The sequence below is a fragment of the Onychostoma macrolepis genome, chromosome 15 (assembly GCF_012432095.1).
Source record: "Onychostoma macrolepis isolate SWU-2019 chromosome 15, ASM1243209v1, whole genome shotgun sequence".
Lineage (NCBI taxonomy): Eukaryota > Metazoa > Chordata > Actinopteri > Cypriniformes > Cyprinidae > Onychostoma > Onychostoma macrolepis.
In genome coordinates this window covers 13,807,472-13,828,451 of record NC_081169.1, presented here as the reverse complement: position 1 = coordinate 13,828,451, position 20,980 = coordinate 13,807,472, and the positions used below count along the sequence as shown (strand labels likewise).

Here is a 20,980-nt window from a genome sequence, read left to right as displayed (position 1 = left end):
ATATAAATGAGATTAAGATGGAGGATAATTCAGTGATTTAAATCCACATCTTGAACAAAGTTCAGTTTGGGGGAAGTTAATGTTTGGTGTTATTATTTGGTCATGAAAATTCCAAAGTCGTTAAATACTCTGATTTGGATCAAATTACCGCTCCAAACTATTAGGACTAGTGTTGAAATGGCTTTATAAACTGCAGTATCCAAGAATCCTATATGTGATGTAGAAAAATCTATGAATCTATCAAAATTAATCTATTTATCTGTTAAAATATATAATGCTTATAAAAATAGCATTAAATTATGATAAGGTTAGAGTTACAGCAAGGGTCATGGTTGCCAGTTCCGACTTCAACCTCAAGTTTTCTTGAGAGGTACGTACAAGAATTAGCATTAGTTGCAAAAAAATATTGTCTGATTTTAGTAACGAGTTAGAACGGTGAATATATGCGGCTTGTATATCTCAAAACATCACATACAAAGATGCCATATATCTCGCCGCTTCCACGCAAACACTAAATATCCTGGGTCTTGCAACCTTAGATTTACAAACACATAATACACATAATTTAACCAAAATGCTCTTCTTTTGAAGCGCTCATAAATAAGATCTATGCTTGTATTAGATATCAAATTCCCATGTAGTCAGGATAATAAACCACAGCAATAACATCTGGCTCAGCTAGAACCAGTACAAAGTACATTGGCTTTTATTTGGAGCTTATAAATTATGAAAAGAAAAGCCCCTAATCTTCTGTTTGATGATATTTGATGGCCTGCATACGATTTGGAGTCTCTCGTGTGGGTCTGAATTAATATTTCAACTTGAGCCCACACATCTGCCTCCAGTCCCACAGATCGAACGACCTCCGAGGGGAGAAGAAGGTGTCGTTGCCACTCGTGTATTCATCCGCCTATGGGCGCCCCAGTGCGTGCAGTCAGAAGAAGGAAGCTGAAACTGTTTTTCTGGCAAGCTGAAGATCCACATCCCGCTGAGGAGTCGCAAATCACAGCTACGTCCCAGCAGGAGGACCAACTTCAGCTTGAACAAGGCCTTGTTTTGTTCAGGGCCTGTGAAATGCAATTAGAAACTCCCTCAGGGCCGACAGGGGTAACGGCTGAATGAGACCTCCCCGCGATCCTGGCGGGCCACAGACTTTGAAGTCTTCCTCTATCTCCCCAAGAGAGCCCATCCCCGGTTCAGAGAGGACACTGCATTAGCAACAGAAGACATGAGGCTGATGAGTGCAGGAGCTTTCATGTGCCTCCTCTCATGGGGGTGTTGACGCTTCTAATAAATTACGTGATATATCTGTTGTGATAATATCCCGTCTTGTGATTTATCATCTCGCCGTGCCCTTTTCCCACTGACATTCACTACCCTTCTGTCCGACGAAGAGCTTTGCGATTGGCTGACCTCGCAAAGAATTCCACAACACGGTGTGCGTGACATTCACATTTATGTGATACGTTTATAATAAGCTGTGACAGGTACAAATGCAACCACCGCATTAAATCATATCATCCTTTCCTCACCCTACAAAAGAAGCGGGGTGGCATACCAGCACAGAAGCATTAATTGGAGCCGACACGTCACCCAATAAGCGTGAAGTCTGGAAGCGTCTCATCAGCATTCTGAACCCATTGCCTGTCCCCTCTGGTTATTCTGGGCCTGTAATTAAGAGGATGGCCATAATCACTAGACTGTCTATATGTACGTGTTGAGCAGAGAGGAGGAGAGTGTTGTAATTGTTCTGCCGCCGGGGTGCCGCTCTCAGGGCTGAGGAGGGAGGTGTGGGAGGCGGTGGGAGTGTCCGCTGAGGGAGGGATCACAGGAATGCACGGTTCGCTACTGAGGGAGCATTCTTGAGCCGAGCTGAGTGCAGCCGGACACGCTCTGGAAAGGATCTCTCAAACCTGCTTTGAGTGGATTTGCGCTTAATCTGTTGATGGTGAAGGAGCTCAGAGCCTCACGTTTACTGTATTTGGAGGATTTTACTGGATACTGGTTCAGTCTCTGGAAAGGATTGGTTCAGGATGTTCAATATCATACATGCCCTGATATTCAAAGGGTAAAAGCAAACAATTTGTCAGAGCGCTATAGATTTTGGAGGGACCTATACATGTAAGGAAACAACTTTTTAACACTTTTGTGTTCTGATATTGGAGTGAAAAGCATTGGTTGAAAATAAATTGGCAGTATTTTGGATTACACTGAGAAGGATCTTCTTCCCCAATCGCTTCATTGGGATATTGGGTAAGTGCTTCTCAAAAAAATGTAATAAAATGTAAAGATCTTGTCTAATTTAAGATTTGGATTTGGGTTGGTTGTGTTTGCTGTGCATTTAGATACTACTGCGAAAGTGAGACATGCCTAGAGAGAAATGGATAGTTTACGCCAATAATTCTTGAAATTGGTGGTTATGAAATATGAAACGTTCTTGAAAATAATTTATTACCTTTTTTTCCCCAATTTTTGATTTTATCCATGTGTTTGTAAAAATTTCCTTTGAAAGCATTGGGTCTTAAAAGAGTGAAGCTGCTTGTCAGGTTTTGCAGCGGTGAAACAGTGTCCTCTTGTGGTTAACATTTTTGTGATGGCTAATGCAGAATTTTTACTGAAACTTATTAATATTGCAGGTTGCTCTGACAAACAGAGATATTCCCTCCTCCAAATGCAGGTATGTAAACCTCACAGTTCATAACGTCACCATTACTAAATATGCCTTCAGCAGCATTGTGTTTATTTGTCTCCCCGTATGAGAATTCATGAGCAGACATTATATCTCACACCTCTTGATAGGTTTGATAGATAGACTCAATTATCCAATGATAGTTTCATCACATCACTCCCTATTCCAATGTGAAAGAATCGTTAAATCGCTAATGGCCATTTTTATGTCAACTTTGACTATTAAGCTTGTTATATATTCTCAGCTTTGGACATTAGGTGTAGCTCATGACTTTTTTTTTCTTCCAAGGTTAAGGACGTTCTCATATTTGAAGTATCAATTACGAAAACAAAACATTTGCAAGACACTTTATACTTGCATTGGGCAGATGGCATGATGAGAAATCCTCTGGATATCCTTAGAGCCAATTAGCATCTTGATAAGGAGGTGGGTGCGTTCAGGCCAAGTACGTGCTGGTAATCTTCCACTTAATTGGATAGAGGGTCAGTCACTCCACAGCCAGCCAATCCGCCCAGAAACACTTTAGCCTTACTGATTTATTTAACAAGACATTCTCAGCCGTGCATTTATTTTTATTGGCACACTTCACAATGAAGCATTCATGAAAACCACAATTGTTCCTCCCTGTATCACTCATCACCATTTACTTCATGCAGTTTTTGCTTCTTAAGCGTGCTGAAATCAAATCAGAGGCACTTAAGAACTTAACCAGATTACTTTCATAGAGTCACCAGCAATAGTTAATGGAATTTACGTCTTTATGTTAGAGCGGGTGCTTTGGAGGCTCCTGTCTGGCACATTTGTCAGCATGGGCCAAGGTCTGTTCACTAGCGCTGGGCTGGAGTTTCACTGGACCAATGGGTCAGACTGCTGCTACGTACAGAGGTCCAAATGTGCAATAACATTTTGTGTTTTAGCACTGCTTTTTAAATAACTTTTATTTTGCCAAATCTGATTGGCTGTCTAAGATAACAGAAGGATGTGAACGCATAGTGCAGCAATGTTTTGAGAAGCCTATTAAAGCTTAAGCCATCTTAATGCAATTGAATTAAAGGACGCTTGTCTCAATCATAGGGGGATTAGACAGCTTTCAGGGTCTGTTTTATTTCTCAGCGTTCTGCCAAATGCTTCTCGGAATTGAGTTTTTAATTAGACGTTACCTCCTTGAATGACACACATCATATTCCTAATCCTTTAAAGGTGTGTATTTTTAGAGGCAACAATATGGTATTTATAGACTGGATATAGGTGATTATTCAGTTAGGGTCAGTGAAGAACATGAAAACATTTATCATCTGGAATTTGGGATGTGTGATGTGAATTTTTATTGTGTATGATAAATTGTGTGGTAATGAAGCAGGGACATTCAATTTTAACCAAAATACTGAATAATCAGTGGAAATGCAAAAAAATAAATAACTAGCAGCTGATTAACTTAATAAATAAATAAAATAATTTTTAAATGAATTATAATTATTGTTTTGATTTCTCAAATATTAAACAATTTGTTAATGATATTTAAAAAATAATTGCAAAGTATTATGGACATTTTATTGACAAATTAATGCCATTTATGATCTTCAAATTGCCATCTTAATTTTTTTAAATTGTCAATATACTGTTCTTTTGAAATTTCTATTCATCAAATATCACAGAAAAAAAAAAAAAGAATTATTGCAGTTTCCACAAAAATATGAAACGGCACAACTGTTTTCAACATTAATAATAAGAAATGTTTCTTGAGCAGCAAATCAGCATATTAGAATGAAGACTGAGGTAATGACTGCAGAAAATGTAACATTGCCAGCACAGGAATAAATTACATATTAAAATACATTGGAAAAGAACATGGCTATTTTAAATTGTAATAATATTTCACAATATTTACTTCAAATAATTAATGCAGCATTGTTGAGCAGAAGAGACTTCTTTTAAAAACATTACAAAATCTTACTGACCCCAAACTTCTGAACAGTAGTGTAAATTAAAAAGCTTATAAAATTCAGATTTTTACGCATTTTTTCTTTAATATTATCATTTCCCTCACTGAATATACTGAATATCCCCCATATAAGACTAGACTATGTTTGACCTTCTGTTGTTAATGCTAATATGAGCAGGCTCGCCGAGGAGCTGTGTAATCTATTCGCCCAACACTCGGCTGTCAAAAGTTGACAGCTTCTCTCAGCACTCACAGCCGTAACGTGTTTCTTCCAGGAATAACTGAACCCGCTATTCACAGAGCTGTCTTTGCTTCAGCCCACGGTTTTGGCCGATATGCAGTTACTGGCCTGGATAGAGGGTTTTTCACGTTCCTGCGATGCTTGTTAAAGCTGTGTTAAGATTATATGCTATCCAGGGCCCAGAATACATTTCACAGGCATGATCACTTTCAAAGTAGAAGTGAAACTATTCAAGGCCGTAGTATAGTCTGTTCATCCCCTGTCCGTTGCAGACATGGGTATACATGTTAGTACAACGAAGTCTGTGAGATAGGCAGTCAGAACAGAGTTGGCATTGTTCGCAGGGTAACCCTAGCCGGGACGGGCCCAAGCATCGGGGGATAGTGTATAGCCGAGATCGGCGCTGTTGAGAGATCAGCGAGCCAGCTGACTGTTTGGAGCTTTCAGCACGACTCAAATAAACACTTTGACTATCCAACTTTAGCGCTCACTTTGCCCCCAGATCTCACGCATGTTACAGCCATGACTGACCGCTGCGATAAGACTCACAACGAGCCCCTTTATCATCTGTTATATAGCTGAGGATCCGAGTCTCTAGCGTCCTTCACGCCGCTGATTGTTTTACTGGCGCTCCAGGGGCTCGGTTTCTCAGAAGCGGGAGGTACAAGACATCCCACAGGCATCAGGAGACATTGTGTGCATGGCCGGCCTACATCCCCATCACTAATCCCAGACTGAACGAAACCTGAGCGCTGAATAATGAAACAGGTCTACGCTGAGCACCGCCGCCTATTGTACTGACTGTGGGAGAACGCACTCATTTTGCTCACAGCAATTTATATATCCCTAGCCTGTGTCCTGAACTGGCCTCTCTCATCATCCTTTGGGAAGGGATTACGTTATAATAACAAGAGATGACTTGCTCAAATACGGCTCGGTTCTGTCATATGCTGAATATGGCTGATGAAATGAGGTTTTGAAGGAGGAATTGCACTTTTGTACAAGCTGTTTGGATTTAAAGCTTTAAAACTGAGGAGACATGCAGGAGGGGGTGGATATGTTTACTGCAAAGATATTATATACCGTATAATTCAAGTTATCCCAGAGGAAAACTGTTTCGTAGGTCATGAGATGTAATAGTCATCTCAGTTACATTCCATCTAAGAATAAACGGTCTTAGATGTTAATAAAAAAAAAACTCTGTCAGAAATTTTATTTCTTTATTTCATTTTTTTTATTAACATCTAAGACACACAAAAGTTTGGAGTCAGTAATAGCTGCTGAAAATTCAACTTATTTTAAATTGTAAAAAATAAATTGTAAAAATATTTTACAATATTACTGTTTTTACTGCGTGCATATATAATAAAAATACAATATTTTTACAATGTGAAAATTTTGATGAGAAAACTTTAAAAATGGTGTTTTGATTTGAATTTATGAAGCATGTGTTAGATTATTGAAGTCTTTTCTAAGGTGAAAAACATGAAAAGCAATACATAATCCTTTATGTGCACTTATTTTAATGTTTTGCTAGAATAGGGAAGACATATTCACTAATAAATGAGAGTTTTCCCTCAATAAACTTAATATAAATAAACATTAGCAAGGCAATTGTTAAGTTTAGGTATGGGGTAGGATTGAGGGATGTAAGAAATGGTCATATAGAATAATGCATTAATATGTGCTTTATAAGAACAAATAAACAGCCAGTGTGCTAGTAATATGCATGCAGCCATTTAATATAATTGGTTCTTAAAATAAAGTGTTACCAAATACTGTAACAAAAAACTGTGTAGAATCCCACTTTAATAGCTGTGACCTGCACGAATTAATGATTTGATCCATAAAAATCACAGTATGCATGAAAATCCTGTTCATACCAACCAGTTGGCTTTCTGCTTTGATGTATTAACTGGAAAAGAGAGAGAGAGAGCGAGAGAGAGAACCGCCATAAAGGAAGTGTTCGCTTAGTCTGTGTGATACCCAACACCACAGACTGTGATCCTGCAGACAGACTGGCAAGTTGAGAATACAGAGAGATACTGTTCCCCTGTGTCTCATTCAAGAGCTGTTGAACGCCTGCTGAACGCTGCACCAGAGACAACTCTCTAAACCTGCCAGATTACAGCCTGGTCCGACTGGAACGACGCATTTCTAGAGGATTCCTACACGATTCAGGGGTGTGGAGAGTGCAGAAACATAGAGGTAGGAGCTTTTTTTAGCTGTTTTCAGTTGATGACTAATCCTGAATGTAGAAGTTTGAGTGTTGTTTTAACACATTTCAACGATACAAACCCACACAGATGAAATCCAACCACATAGTGCTCAAAGATTGTTGAAGTGTCAGAGAGGTGCAGCCGAACAGATGCACCTTAGCTGAGTGGGCTTCATTCACAGCGAGCTAAAAACCACGTGGGAACCTGTCAGCACACAAGAACAACTGTTTCTCAGTTTGAGTCATTTGCCAACTGTGCCCTAGCAATAACGCACACGGCCCTCGATGCCACCAGATGATTTATGAGACGTCTCCGCCATCTGCGAGCACAAAACCGCAGAGGGACGGCTACGGTAAACACGCTCATGATTCGAAGATTACGAGGAGTTTTTAGGAGGGCTTACCTGCGCTCCGCCTGAGCCGTGCTCGTCTACTTTTGTATGCACATTGCACACAAAGCTCCCTCCAACTGCTCCTTCACGAGATTAAGAGCTTTCCCCTGGCACTCTGTCAAGGACAAAATTTAAAGAACACGAGTGTTTAACCTCCAGCTAATCTTGTCTTTGTGAGAATGAAGGGATTAGACCATTCGTTTCTGCATGCCTGGAAGGGTTAGGCCAGTAATGGGCTTGATGAATGACAAAAATGGCTCGGGGAAGGGAGCTGCCAACTGACACAGGAAGACAAATTCGCTGGTGGCCTGACAGCTCCAAAAAGAGGCTTAGCTTAATTCCTGACCTGCATCAAAATAGAGCATTACCGTGCCATGACACTAATTGAAAACAAGCAGTTTAAGCGAAACCAGTCTTATAAACACCGGCCAAACGTTTTCATTTCTAGGTTATTGCGGCGTCTGATGGAAGGGTACATCGGCACATGCTGTTCTTTGATTTAACGGGATGCAAATTAGATTTAAACGCCAGCGCCATTATGAGGGTCTATTAAGGACTCAGTGTGCTTATTATTTAGCTTTACTCGATTAGTCTGTAGCCGGTCCAGCTATTAAGTTGTGCCATGTGGCCTGTACCACTCTGTTCTCCTCCCGTGAGACTTGTGCGTTCATCTCATTACAGATCTGAAAGTTTATAAAGTATTGCGTTCTTGGGATTCACGTTTAGTTTCTCCACGCACGTTCACTGTTCCCAACGTTTGAATGACCCCTGCGGCTGTGTCATCCTATTCAATACAAACAGCTCATCACAAGGGATTTGGAGCTCAGCTCAGGCGAATAAGTTGCTCCTTGTGTTTCCCTCCTCCGTGGACCCCTGGTGTTCGCGAAAGGAGGTCTACCCCTCGGAGAAGCTAACAATCCATTATGGGGCTCTCAAAAGACCTTTCACTATAGATACAGCAGTACTGGAGAAAAGGCCCAAATTGACAGCCCTACACAAAAGAGATTTACTGCTTTGCTTTATGTGCATGAGTGCTGTTCAAAAGGAGGTAATTGCAGGTTGTATAGATGGGCCAATCCCTAAGGGATTTCACCCCTTCATCACATTTGCATTCACTATTAGCGCCCCCGGCAGGGACCAGTAAACGTCACCAGTGGTAGCCTATGGCTAATGCTGTAAAAATAGAGATATCCTACTCTTTATTTATGAGGATCTTTCCTCATTTTGAACTGTTATCTTTGCTTTAACACAATTTAGGGATGGTAAGGTCTCTTAACGAAGTGCTCACTAAAGTAAAAACAGTACTATTGTGATATATCATTACAACTTAAAATAACAGTTTTTTTGTTTTTTTAAATTATGGTATTTTATTCTTGTGATCATTACTCCAGTATTCAGTGTCACATGATTGTTCAGAAATCATTCTAATATGCTGATTTGGTGCCCAAGAAACATTTCTTAATATTACAAATGTTCAAATTTTTGCTACTTAATTTTTCAGGATTCTTTAAATGAACATCTTTCAAAAGAACAGTATTTAGTTGAAAAATCTTTTGTAATATTATAAATGTCACTTTTTACTGTCACTTTGAATCAATTCATGGCACTATTACTGAAAAAAGGTATTTCAAAAAATCTTACTGGCCCTAAACATTAGAGTGGTATTGTATGAGTGGTATTGTATGTTAATTTGTCAGATGTTTGGTCATCATGGCTCATAAATGTGTGAAGTAATAGTAGTCCAAGAATGCTTATTAATATCGGTGTGAACTGTAACCCATTTTTTCCCATAATGTGACATTTATAACAGAAAAATGAAAGAGGATTTTTCCATAGGAGAATTTATTTTAAATATATATATTTTTTAAATTCAGCTTTATTAACTTTTACAGAGCTACCATGAGCTGTACATGCAAATGTATAGTATATTATTTAATTAAACCCATCAAAAATATTTTCTAAGTAATAAAACTAACAATATTTACATTTTAAATGATAAAACTAGTATATTTAGGGACCATAATTTTACAGATTGAAGTGGGCACAGAGTGTAGCATTATGACAGTGAGTTTTGCAAGCAATGTAATCTTGTTGTATTCAAAGTGACTGAATCATTGTTTGGTAAGATGGATTCTCTAATTATCTGGCCTAGTATGCCATGTGTTGACTCAGTATTTTTATTGACCTGCAGGTCTTGCTGATGTTGCTAATACCACAAATGCGAGAGCAGAAAACAACGAGCAAAATGCCACAAGGAGGAGACATTTAGAACCCAAGAAAGACTAAAGGAACAAGCTGTTTGTAGTCACTTTTGTGCACTTGGAGTGCATCAGCACAAGTAAAGAAGAGCATAGTAATCATCCCCCTCTCTAAACACCTCAACATGTTTGCCCCAACTACAGCCCTGCCTCCTCCTCCCCTCTTAACAGGAAGTGCTCTGCCGGTGCCCAGCGTGCCAGCAACAGCTCCCTACGCAGGTACAGCAGCACCATACGGACTGAAAAAATAAATCATATTTCTGCTAGCTGTGCTCTGATTCGCTCTGTCACGTGCCTTCTAGATCATGACCTACTGCGGCAAGAGTTAAACTCTCGCTTCCTGGCCTCCCAGACTGCCGATCGAGGAGGCGCTCTAGCTCCCCCGGCCTACCTGCGCACGGAGTTCCACCAGCACCAGCACACACACCAACACACACATCAGCACACCTTCACTCCATTCCCCCATTCCATCATGCCCAGCCCAGCAGCACCACTGGTGCGTAGCCCTGCCAGACAAGTGAGGAGAAATACTCATAATAGTCAATGTTTTGAGCTGAAATTCTACCAATTGCAATGTACAAAGTCATTAAGTGAAGGTAAATCTCTCTTTTTCTCTTTTCTTGCAGTTTGACAAATACCCCGCTAAAATGGACACCTTCCATAGACACAATGTAAGTTATATCTTGTGCACATCATGGCCAGTGATTAGAGTTGCATGTTTCCGCCATTGAATAAAAATTTTTTAAAAGATAATTGTGACATTTTATTTCATAATTCTGACCCTTTTTTCGCAATTCTGAGAAGATGAGTTCAAATTGTGAGATATAAACTTGCCAAGAAAAAAGTCAGAATTCAGTCGCAAATACCGTTTTTATTTTTAATTATGTGGAGGAAGAAAAACAGAATTGCGGGATGTGAAAAAGTCCGAATTCAGTTCATATCTCACAATTTTGGCTTTTTTCCCTCTTAATTAGGAGTTTATATCTCATAATTCTGCAATTATATCTCACAATTCTGACTTTGTTTCTTGCAATTCTAAGACAAGTTTTAATTGTTATATCTAATAAACTATAAGCAATTGAAAGCAAAGAATTTCGAGTCACAATTTCCTTTAGTATTATTTATTCAGTGGCAGAAGCTTAAAAAAACCCAGAATTGTCGACATACAGTGCTGTTGTACTACGGGCGTCCCGAGTTCGAATCCCGACATGAGGACCTATCCCAATCCCGCCCCCCATCTCTCTGCTACTTTCACTTCCTGTCAGCTCTGATCTGTCCTATCATAATAAATCTTAAAAATAAATTAATAAAAAAAAATAAAAAATAGAATTGTGAGATGTAAACTTAAGTTCAGTAATTAATGTACTTTACCTAAATAGCGTCAATTTTGATTTCACTTTAAAGGCCATAAACAGAAATGCTTTTGTGTCCTAAATCAGCATGAACACACTTTTGTTTCCTGACATTAATGACATTTTTCTGCTGTTTCTCTACAGTTGGTCCCGTCCTATCCGTCAGTAATGACTGGAATACCTCCTATGGTTCCACCTGCTGGACCATTCAGCTCTCTCCAGGGAGCTTTTCAGCCCAAGGTTTGCCTGCCACTCTGTCTCTTAGCTTTCTGTTTTGTTTGAAACACAGCATTCTTAAAAGGCCTTGACGACGCCAAAGGAAGCCTGTGAATAACTTGATATTTCTTGAGTTGAGATGACCTCCCACAAAGAAAGAAAAAACAAGAAAAGAAAAGTCTCGTGGTTTTCTATAGTTTTCAGATGAGATTCTGCAAAGTGTTTATTTTCAGTCCCACATTTGCAAAGCCTGTTTTTAAAGGCCAGGAATAATAATGAATGTAAAGGCCGGACTAGCCACACTTATATAATTACTTGTATAAAAGAGAATGTGTGCTGTGGAAGAACAGGGCATGATTCATGATCATGTTAATAATTGAATTGAATATAGATGTAGTATTCACAAATTTTGTATTTGCAGGCTTCCAACCCACTAGACGTGGTGTCAAGACCAGGATCTGTGCCACACCAACTTTTACAGAAGGACTCCAGAGTAAGTTTCCATTTAGCATCAGTTGCAAGGCTTCTCTAATGGGTCAAAATCTGAGCCATATATGTCTCGTTAAATATTTACAGCTGTTCTGTCTATCATTCAAGAAATATAAGGAGGATAATGTAATGTGTTTTTTTTTAGCTTATTGACCCCATGTGTCCTAAACCAAAGGTAAGGTTTACATGTGATTATTCAACTCCTTTTTAAGTAAATCACAATTCTTTACCCATCATTCATTGTTTTGTTTTTTCCCCCTCAGAAACCTGGGAAGTGGTGTGCAATGCATGTCCACATTGCATGGCAAGTTTACCATCATCAGCAAAAAATGAAGGTAAGTGCAAAATAAATAACCGTTTTTTTTCCCAAGATGTGGATATATATCTAGTTTTGAACAAGTAATCTGTAATTAATGTAACCATTTTCTATTCCTGGGGTTACAGAAGCAGATGCAGATTGAGCCACATAAATTAGATTTTGGGTTTAAGCCCGAGTTTCTGAATCGATCGCCTGGCTCGAGCTTCATGGGACTGCAGCCACGTGATTTGCCCCGTCCCTCCACCATCCTCTCTAATGCAGGTACAAGTTACAGCACGGATCAAATCCACACTAGTGACTAAATTTAGCTAAATGGGATGTTCCTGGATCACCAAGTTGTTGGTTCTGCAACAACATCCCATCGACCAATTAGATTATAGGGTTATGGATTAACACTAGGTGCATTCTCATCAACCTGCTACTTCCCATTGATTTTAGGGTAGTCCAGTCCTCCTGCTAGAGGGCCAGTGTTCTATAGAGTTCAGCTCCAACAATAATTAAACACATCTGAAATAGCTAATTAAAGATTTCAGGATTACTTAAAGGATTACTTCCAGGTATTTTAGGGCAGGTTGGAGCTATATTCTGCAGGACGTTGGTGCTTAAGAAACAGGATTGGACAGGACTGGGGTAGGGTTAGGTACCGCCAGTGTCAACATTAATGAATCCCCATGATCTCAGTAAGAAGTGTCCTGTGAGTTTTATAAGAGATTGTCTGACAGAAACAGGACTGTGCTCACCAGTATCTACATCTGTCTTGTTAGGTCCTACACACCCTTCAGTTTCGCCCTATGGACACTTACCGCATACCCCAAACAATCTCCACAGTGTAATCCCCCATCATGGTAAGATTATGTCTGACTTCAAAACTGAATTCATATTAGATCAACATTACTCCTCAAATTCTAAACTCACGTATCTCTTGTTATTGTGTAGAGTCTCTTAATAAGCCACTCACCTTTGGAGGACTAAGTACGCTGAGTTCATCTGCCTTTGGAGGACTAGGAAACCCATCAATAAGTAAGGATCTCTTTTATCCTGACGTGAAAGGATCTGCTTTTGCTGTAGGTTAAAAATGCAGTCTTCCTCTGACTGACGATAATTATTCTCGGGCATTCACAGCACCAAACGCAGCACATGGGACTAAAGATGGTAAAACGGTGCCAACTTCAAGTGGACAACTGGAGAACTGGAACAGATTGCACCAGACGCCCTCGTCCTTCCCAACGCCCCCTCTGTGTCCAAGGCCTTCTGAAACCGAGAGAGCTCCCTCCATACCGGACAGAGCAGCGATTAAGAGAGATTCCTTAGACAAAGATGATAAGGAACGGTACGTAACAGCAATTTTGCGATTCCAAGATCAAGAAGATCTTGACAGAATCCTATCCGTTAGTATTCACTTCAATAACAGTTGCTCAGTCAGCATGTGCATCCCTGAAAGTTTGTGACTAGGTCGCTGCCATGTTTGCTAAATGGGCACTTAGTTCTGGAAAGATTTTCAAATTGGGTACTTCCAAGGAGTCCTGCACTAGCCGAGCAACTGTTATTGAACAGTTGGGAATGCTAACAGATTGCTTTCTGCAGTTATGTACACCTCCTTGATGTGTTTCAGGAGCTAACTACCTAAGCCAGGGGTGTCCATTCCTGCTCCTGGAAGGCCACTGTCCTGCAGAGTTTAGCTTCAGTTTTAAATAAATGCCTAAACCAGCTAATTAAGGTCTTCAGGATTACCCAAGGAACCTCTAGGCTGGTGAGTTTGGGGCAGGTTGGAGATGAACTCTGCAGGACATTGGCCTTCCATGAACATGATTGGACACCCCTGGTCCTAGATAACCTACCTGATCAAGAATTCGTAGAGTTGACCTCCTGGTCAAGAGTTTAAACAGATAATCATTCATTTCAATCATTACAGGGAGCCTAAAGAGAAATCAAACGGAAGGCATTTGTCCCCCATCAGGAATAGTGCACTGGACAACAAACAACCAACAGAGTCCTTCAAAAGTTCCTCTCCTGATGAGCCCAAGGAAGAGGAGCAGGCAAGAGAGAAAACACAAGCCCAAGAGCTTCCGCAACAAACTCAAGAAACTGAGGAGCCAAAACACAAAGAGATCCAAAGTGACAAAAGAGAAAAGGATGTCAAAAGCGAGCAGCAGCAGACAGCTGAGGACAAGCCAGCAGGAAAAGAGAGTTCATCACCCAAGCAACAGAGAGAGGATCTCAAGCGGCCAAACAGTGATCGCCAACCCTGGGAGCCAGCAGAGAAGAAGATTAGAGTCGAGTATGAACCCCATGCCAAGAGCAGCAAGGTGAGAGTGAAGGAGGAGAAGAGAGACGACCAGGACCATGAGGTTACAACACACCAGAAAGTTTTGGAAAAACCATGGCAGGATCCTAGAACCCCTGCTATTAACCCTTCACCTCTTTCAACTCTTCCTTTGCCCATAGGAATCCCAGCTGGCCACCCTGGTCTTGATAGGATTAGGCTGGTCTCACCTTTTCTGGGAATGGGTCCATTACCTGGAGCCGAAAGGCTGCCTTACTCACCTCAACACTGGGAGTCTATGCGGAATGTTTACCGAGGTTTAGATCTTCCTCGTAGGGACTCCTTGGGCAAGGACCTCTTAATAAGAACCGACTCCCTGCAACGTGCCATGATGGGGCACCCTGCTTACCCACGAGAGCCATTTCTGCAATCCATGGCCTTGGAGCAAAGGAGTCAGCTGGAGGAAAGGCACCGTCTGGCCTTCCTGAGAGAAGAAAGCGAGCGTAGCCGCCTGTTGGCTATGCATCATACTGCACTGGATCATCACTTACCGCCTCCAGGACTCCTCACGGCGGCTTACCCCAGCACAGGGCTCCCACATTATAGCTCACTCAGTAGGACTCTACCTGCAGCTTATCTACACGCCCAACCACATCCGCTTTTTCCAATGCTGGCAGCACGGCCAGGATCTCCGAGACGGATGACCCCTCTCATAGACAGACCTGTTTTGCACCCACACAGAGACACTGAGACTCGGTGAGCTGGACTTAATCAGAAACTGACGGACTTATGTATATCAAGCACTTCATGTGAAATAACGTGTAGTCAAAATGTACAGTGGTGGAAATGATTTTTTTGGTCAAAAAAATAATAATTAAAATGACTTCTGAGAAAAAAATAACTTTACTTGTTCTTTTTGAATGTTAACAATATATTTGAAACTAAAGGACTTTAAAAAATACACAACTATTTACAACTATAGCAAGGCAACAATGGAACCATAATACAACACAATATGCAAAATATTCAACAAGTATCAACACAAATAAATTAGATTTTACCTACTTACCTTGGCTCAAAAATTTATCTTATTGTTCCTGGTAATTTATAAAAATAAAAGCAAAAATCAAATGTTTTAAAATGCAGAGCTAAAAATATCAAAGGTAATATTTATGTAAAATAAAACAGTGCTAACAGTCAGAGTGCTACATGGAGAACAACATACGTACAAATATGTATTAGACACCTGAGATCATGTAAAAACTCAAAAAATGCTTTAAAAAAAACAACATCAGCCTCTTAAGCTTTGCATATTAGTAAAAACATTGATTTAATGGAAAATGTTAAATCTATGGAGGTTAAACAGGTTGTGTATTCTTACACAAGTTGTCTCTGATAAGAACTGCATTTGATAGGTATGAGATTACACCACATCCATTCCTAGACCTCTAGCCACTGCAGCCAGAGCTCTAACAGCCCCTGATGGCCCACCAGGTTGGTCCATTTCCTCTGGATCCCCACTGACCTCAGTCACAGTGTTCAACACACAATATACAGATGTTTCATCGCCTTTTAATCCACTACTGTCAGTTCCCTCCAGGAGCTCTGAGGTCGAAGAAGATGAGGAAGGAGAGGAGGGAGAGGAAGAATGTTGGGGAGTGCTATTGCTGCTGTCGGGATGCAGCATGGGTTCCTTGGAGTGACTGGTTGAACCTGAGACCTTGCGAGGGGTGCGCTTTTCAGCCATGTTTTTGATCACCTCTTCCGTAACCTCTACAGTCTCAAAACGCACCATGTTGAGCCGCAGATACCCATCCTCATCCTTCTTGTACCTGTTCAACAAGCAATTTTTAGTACATGATGGCAACTTAATAGCTCAGAAGCAACTAATTACATTTTAAGATACTATTAATTGCATACCTAAAACGGGAATGTCCAGATGGCCATTTGAGTTGATGCTTCTTTCGAAGGTGGAGGGTGAGTGTGTAACACCAAGAGAAGGTCTTGTCACAAAGGTGACACTTATACCTTGGAACCATGTTGTCCTGTTGCAGACAGTTTTCATACATGTTATTTTATGACATTACTAACAGCTAACTAAAACTATAAAAAAAAGTCATTACTCAAAATAAACTGTTTTAAGACTTTCACTATTTTTGTATGTGTAAAACGCAGTTTACACAATTGAACACATCAACACTAATACAAAAAAATGTTAAAAAAAAAAAAAAGTATATTTTCTTTAAATAATTTTAAAAATATATAAATGAAAAAGTTTTAAAAAATCAAAAATGCAAAGTTTATTATTAAAGAAATTTAATCAGTAAATAAGTTTTTGATTTGAGCTGTACAAGTGCATAAACTTGAAATTATAAAAAAAATAAATAAATAAAAAAGTGTTGTGTGTTGCCGACATGATTCAGCCTTTGCACAGACAAGATCAGCACACTAGTTTTATAGTTCAGTACAGATGTGTCAGAATTATTTTCTGTAATAATCAACATTCCGACTCAAATGCTATGAGTACAGCTCAACTCAAAAACGTTCCTGTAAACATGAATCATGGCTGAGGTTACAGCACCCTCTGCTGGCTGACCTCATGTACTCGTTTATAGTGCTGGTTCATAGTGTGGGCCATGCGTGAAGAGTATCCACAGCCCTCTACTGTGCAGTGGTATGCTGCTCCCTCATTGTGAGTTTCCATGTGTCTCCGCAAATCATGCTGGTTCTTGAAGCTAAAAGTAAGGAGACAAGCCAATAAATATATGCAATATATTCTTCAGTACTTCATTGAGTGTATGTGGACAGTGTGCAAACTCCCGGCAGCCACCTGCTCTCACAGAAGTCACACGGGAAGGGCCTCTCATCGCAGTGACGGAATTTGATATGGATCTTCAAGGTGGAAAGGGATGTGCATGTCATGTCACAGAGAGGACATTTTATATGATTCACTGCAAAAAAAGAAAGAGGAAACCGAGATATATTTATAGGTGTAAAAGACACTTAATATTCAGTAATATTATCCATTTCAATGCACTGACACTACTGAATGAGAACAAAACTAAACTGAGCTGAATAGAGACACTATTAATACTGTTATTTTCGATCTGGTTTATAAAGCAATATTGTTTTCTTTTTACGTGTCTATCTTCAGTATTTTCAATAATTGCTTTGTATTCATTACTGAGGAAGTTCAGCAGTTTTTTGTTTGTTCGTTTTGCTGTTCATCCATTTTTTTTTCTTTCTTTCTGTATTTATCAAAACTTTAAAACCATAAATAAAATAAATTAAAAAAGTATACTGTTATTACTGTGCTGCTTTGAAACAATCTGTACTGAATAAGGCAGTACATAAAGAAATATGACTTTACATGGTATAAAGCATCTATAAAGAACAATACTGTTTTTCAGAAGATGTCATTCTTTTATAAAGCATCCTAAATAAAAGGATACATCACATTCTGGCTAATAATCATAATCTGATCATTATTTTCATGCTATGGCCGATATTAAAATTCCATACTATTTTGCCTAAATAAAGAATACATAACATATATTTTATATTTCTACAAATTAATTTAGAATTATAGCATTATAATGTACAATGTAAATTATAATGTAAATGTAAAATCAGGAAATGAGCATGCATAATTTCATATCCAATAAATTTAAATTAGTGCTGTCAAACAATTAATTGCGATTAATCGCATCCAAAATAAAAGTTTTTGTTGACATAATTTATGTGTACTGTGTATATTTATTATGTATATCTAAATACACACACATACAGTATATATTTAGAAAATATTTACATGCATTTATTTATATATATATATATATATATATATATATATATATATATATATAAAATATATAAACATAACATTTTTCTTAAATATATTCATGCATATATACATAATAAATATACACAGTACACACTTTTATTTTGGATGCAATTAATCATTTGACAGCACTAATTTAAATCTCTAATATCAGCCAGTAACTGATATGGTATTGATATATTGTGTATCCCAATCTCAAAAGTTTAAATTACATATCAAACTTTAACCCACCATGCTGACGAACATGGTCTCTCAGCAGCCTCTCATTGGCAAATGCTTTGTCACAATGTCCACATGTAAGAGAATCTGCAATAAAACATATTTATGGAACAACTATGGACTTAGAGACATTTAATGGACATTCTTAAACATCAGTGTTGCTGTAATGTCAGCGAGTGAAGAGAAACTATTTGAAATAAACTGACCTTCCGGTTCTGCTTGTCTTTGGATATGGTCAAAGAACTTGGTATTGCTGGAGAACATACAGCCGCAGGTGGGGCAAGCGACCAGCCGCTCCTGTGTATGACTGCGTAGATGCTCACGTAAGCGGTACTTAATTTTAAAGAAAGCATCACAGCCTGCAAAAAATAGCAAAAGCGTTTCACATAGGAACATTATAAACACTGGTGAAACATTCCCGTTTTGCAGAAAGCACCTACCTGACCAGCTGCAGAACAGAGCCTGCTGTCGATCAGGAAGCGGCTGGAGCTCAGTGCAGTGTGCGTGCATGTCAACATGACGGTAGAACCACTCAGGGTTATTAAAGGAACTCTGATAAAGCAAAATAAATGGACAAGCTCATTATATAATGTCTAATTTAAAGGAATATCTCAACTAAAAAATTTTATTTGCTGAAAATTTACTCAGGTAATCTAAGATGTAGATGTGTTTGCTTCTTCATCGGAACAGATTTGGAGAAATTTAGTATTACATCACTTGCTCACCAATGAATCCTCTGCAGTGAATGGGTGCCGTCAACAAATTCATCTTTAACTTAAAACCACCAGTTCTGACCAAATTACCTGTCCATAATCCATAAAAACACTTCGCGCAGTGGAAAAAGTCCATCTCCTGTTGTTCTTTTAAAACTGACATATTTGTTTAGAACTGTTTTTGCTTGTAAACAGTGCTTAATCTGTGGATATTTCTCAAATGAATTCCAGACAAGACCGACTTTTTCACTCGAGAAATCAATATTATGGATAGAGGACATGATGGGTTGGAGTTGTGTGGATTACTTGTGGACTATTGTGATGTTTTATTCAGCTGTTTGGACTCTCATTCTGACGGCACCCATTCACTGCAGTTCAATGCTACATTTCTCCAAATCTGTTCCTATGTAAAAACAAACTCACCTACATCTTGGATGGCCTGAGGGCAAGCACTAAGTACATTTTCTGCAAATTTTCACTTTTTGGGTCAAAGTAAAACAGAAGTCAACATGCTACAATACTAACATCACAGTGCTGCCACTGACAGACGAACCCCTCAGAGACATCTGGAACTAGACTGCTGCTGTGAAGATCCTGAGTGCAACTAGGAAGATCGGGGTGGGATTCAAGGAGCTGAGTCCCAATGTATTTCAGCTTGCTGTGGAAGATGTGGAAATGGGCATGAGCGATCAGCTCACTTTGGCTTCCCATCGCCAGGAACTCACAGCCCCTCCATAGACATGGATAATCCTCTATAACAGACATGATATCAAACACAACCATCTTAATATATGCACTGCCTACAATTTACATAAAATTCAAATGTTGCCACAGACATTGCAATAAAGATCTGCCTTATTCGTCTACTTATGCATGCATTACAATATCCTACCCAGTTCCTCCATGGCATCTCCTTCCCCAAGATGCTCCTTCAGATGTAGAGACATATGATCACTCAACTCCTCCATGCTTTGGCTCTTGAAAGTGCATGATGCCCACTCGCATGCCACCATTATTTTAGAGACATTTCTTCTTTTTGCCATCTTAACCTTTGAGAAAGCATACAACTACATAAGTAAGACTTCTGAATACCGAGGATATTGCATCTGGCAATGACAACCCTCTAAACGTGTCTTTAAAACAGCTATAAGACGTGAGCTCGTGCGACGTAACTTAAACAAACGTTTATTAACTCATAATCTAAACAAGGTTGAGTGCTGGTTGTTTACTGCACCATACACAAGCTCAAAAATCTCAAAACAATACCCTGATACTGCCAGAGAGGTTATGAATGATTAAATTCACTTACTCTGATGTTAAAGAGTCAGCTGCTTTGAGGATCACTTGCTAGTTCAGTTTTATTAACTGGTCGAGGCTCAGAAGCGCGCGCACACATTCAGGCATTAATGTAAAATAAAATTCATATAGTCTTAAAATATACTGAGTAACTGGACTCTGTCCTGTAAAACTGCTTCGCTGTTTGGGAAATTAAATTACTTAAAAGTTCATGAACGTTGAGCAGATGAAGAGACAGACAGGAACGCGGGTAATTTGTTTGTTTGGGAGGATGGAGAAGGTCGTGACGTGTGTTTCCGTGTCACAGACAAAATAAAAGCCTGTATGAAAGTTTCCGCTGACATGGGAAATTTCAGAAAGAGGAAAGTAAATATAGTGTTACAACTGTGTGGAAGTGAATTAATAATACATTTTATTGCCTGTGGGACAGAACAAGAAGAAACATATTATTAGGTTATACATATACATACAGTTATTAGGCTAGTATTATTGGAGCTCGTAAACATAAAATGAAACGATCTACTTTTGTTAT

General features: G+C 39.2%; 2 protein-coding genes across 7 annotated transcripts; one reads left to right on the top strand and one right to left on the bottom strand.

Moving 5' to 3' along the window:
• Positions 1-731: 731 nt before the first annotated feature.
• Positions 732-15,280, top strand: auts2b (activator of transcription and developmental regulator AUTS2 b). Of its 6 annotated transcripts, XM_058799652.1 has the most exons (16): positions 736-2,253; positions 2,637-2,677; positions 6,942-7,080; positions 9,674-9,820; positions 9,912-9,959; positions 10,043-10,257; positions 10,367-10,411; positions 11,237-11,332; positions 11,730-11,801; positions 11,943-11,972; positions 12,061-12,132; positions 12,242-12,377; positions 12,881-12,961; positions 13,053-13,136; positions 13,239-13,446; positions 14,029-15,280. In XM_058799652.1, exons 6-16 carry the CDS (start codon positions 10,213-10,215, stop codon positions 15,137-15,139), a joined length of 1,980 nt encoding a protein of 659 aa, XP_058655635.1. In that variant the 5' UTR covers positions 736-2,253; positions 2,637-2,677; positions 6,942-7,080; positions 9,674-9,820; positions 9,912-9,959; positions 10,043-10,212; the 3' UTR covers positions 15,140-15,280. The 6 variants fall into 6 exon arrangements, with proteins under 6 accessions (XP_058655634.1, XP_058655635.1, XP_058655630.1 ...); XM_058799651.1 differs by having other exon boundaries at positions 732-2,253; positions 9,674-9,959; positions 10,043-10,236; XM_058799647.1 differs by having other exon boundaries at positions 9,674-9,959.
• A 73-nt stretch (positions 15,281-15,353) lies between these two features.
• zgc:112083 (uncharacterized protein LOC550461 homolog) lies at positions 15,354-20,760 on the bottom strand. Its single transcript, XM_058799657.1, has 10 exons — positions 20,462-20,760; positions 20,045-20,201; positions 19,678-19,904; positions 18,880-18,991; positions 18,646-18,798; positions 18,452-18,526; positions 17,210-17,330; positions 16,976-17,114; positions 16,300-16,424; positions 15,354-16,211 (listed from the first exon to the last, which is right to left on the bottom strand). The coding sequence occupies exons 2-10, from the start codon at positions 20,193-20,195 to the stop codon at positions 15,803-15,805; spliced, it is 1,512 nt and encodes a 503-aa protein (XP_058655640.1). The 5' UTR covers positions 20,196-20,201; positions 20,462-20,760; the 3' UTR covers positions 15,354-15,802.
• Between the last annotated feature and the right edge of the window lie 220 nt (positions 20,761-20,980).

Coding starts and splice junctions, on each gene's coding strand:
- auts2b (XM_058799648.1), top strand. CDS start 9,866: ATGTTTGCCCCAACTACAGCCCTGCCTCCTCCTCCCCTCTTAACAGGA. Junction 12,378..12,880: donor CACCATCCTCTCTAATGCAG/GTACAAGTTACA, acceptor CTGTCTTGTTAG/GTCCTACACACCCTTCAGTT. Junction 12,962..13,052: donor CAGTGTAATCCCCCATCATG/GTAAGATTATGT, acceptor GTTATTGTGTAG/AGTCTCTTAATAAGCCACTC.
- zgc:112083 (XM_058799657.1), bottom strand. CDS start 20,195: ATGGCAAAAAGAAGAAATGTCTCTAAAATAATGGTGGCATGCGAGTGG. Junction 19,905..20,044: donor AGATGCCATGGAGGAACTGG/GTAGGATATTGT, acceptor TGTCTGTTATAG/AGGATTATCCATGTCTATGG. Junction 18,799..18,879: donor TCTGTTCTGCAGCTGGTCAG/GTAGGTGCTTTC, acceptor TATTTTTTGCAG/GCTGTGATGCTTTCTTTAAA.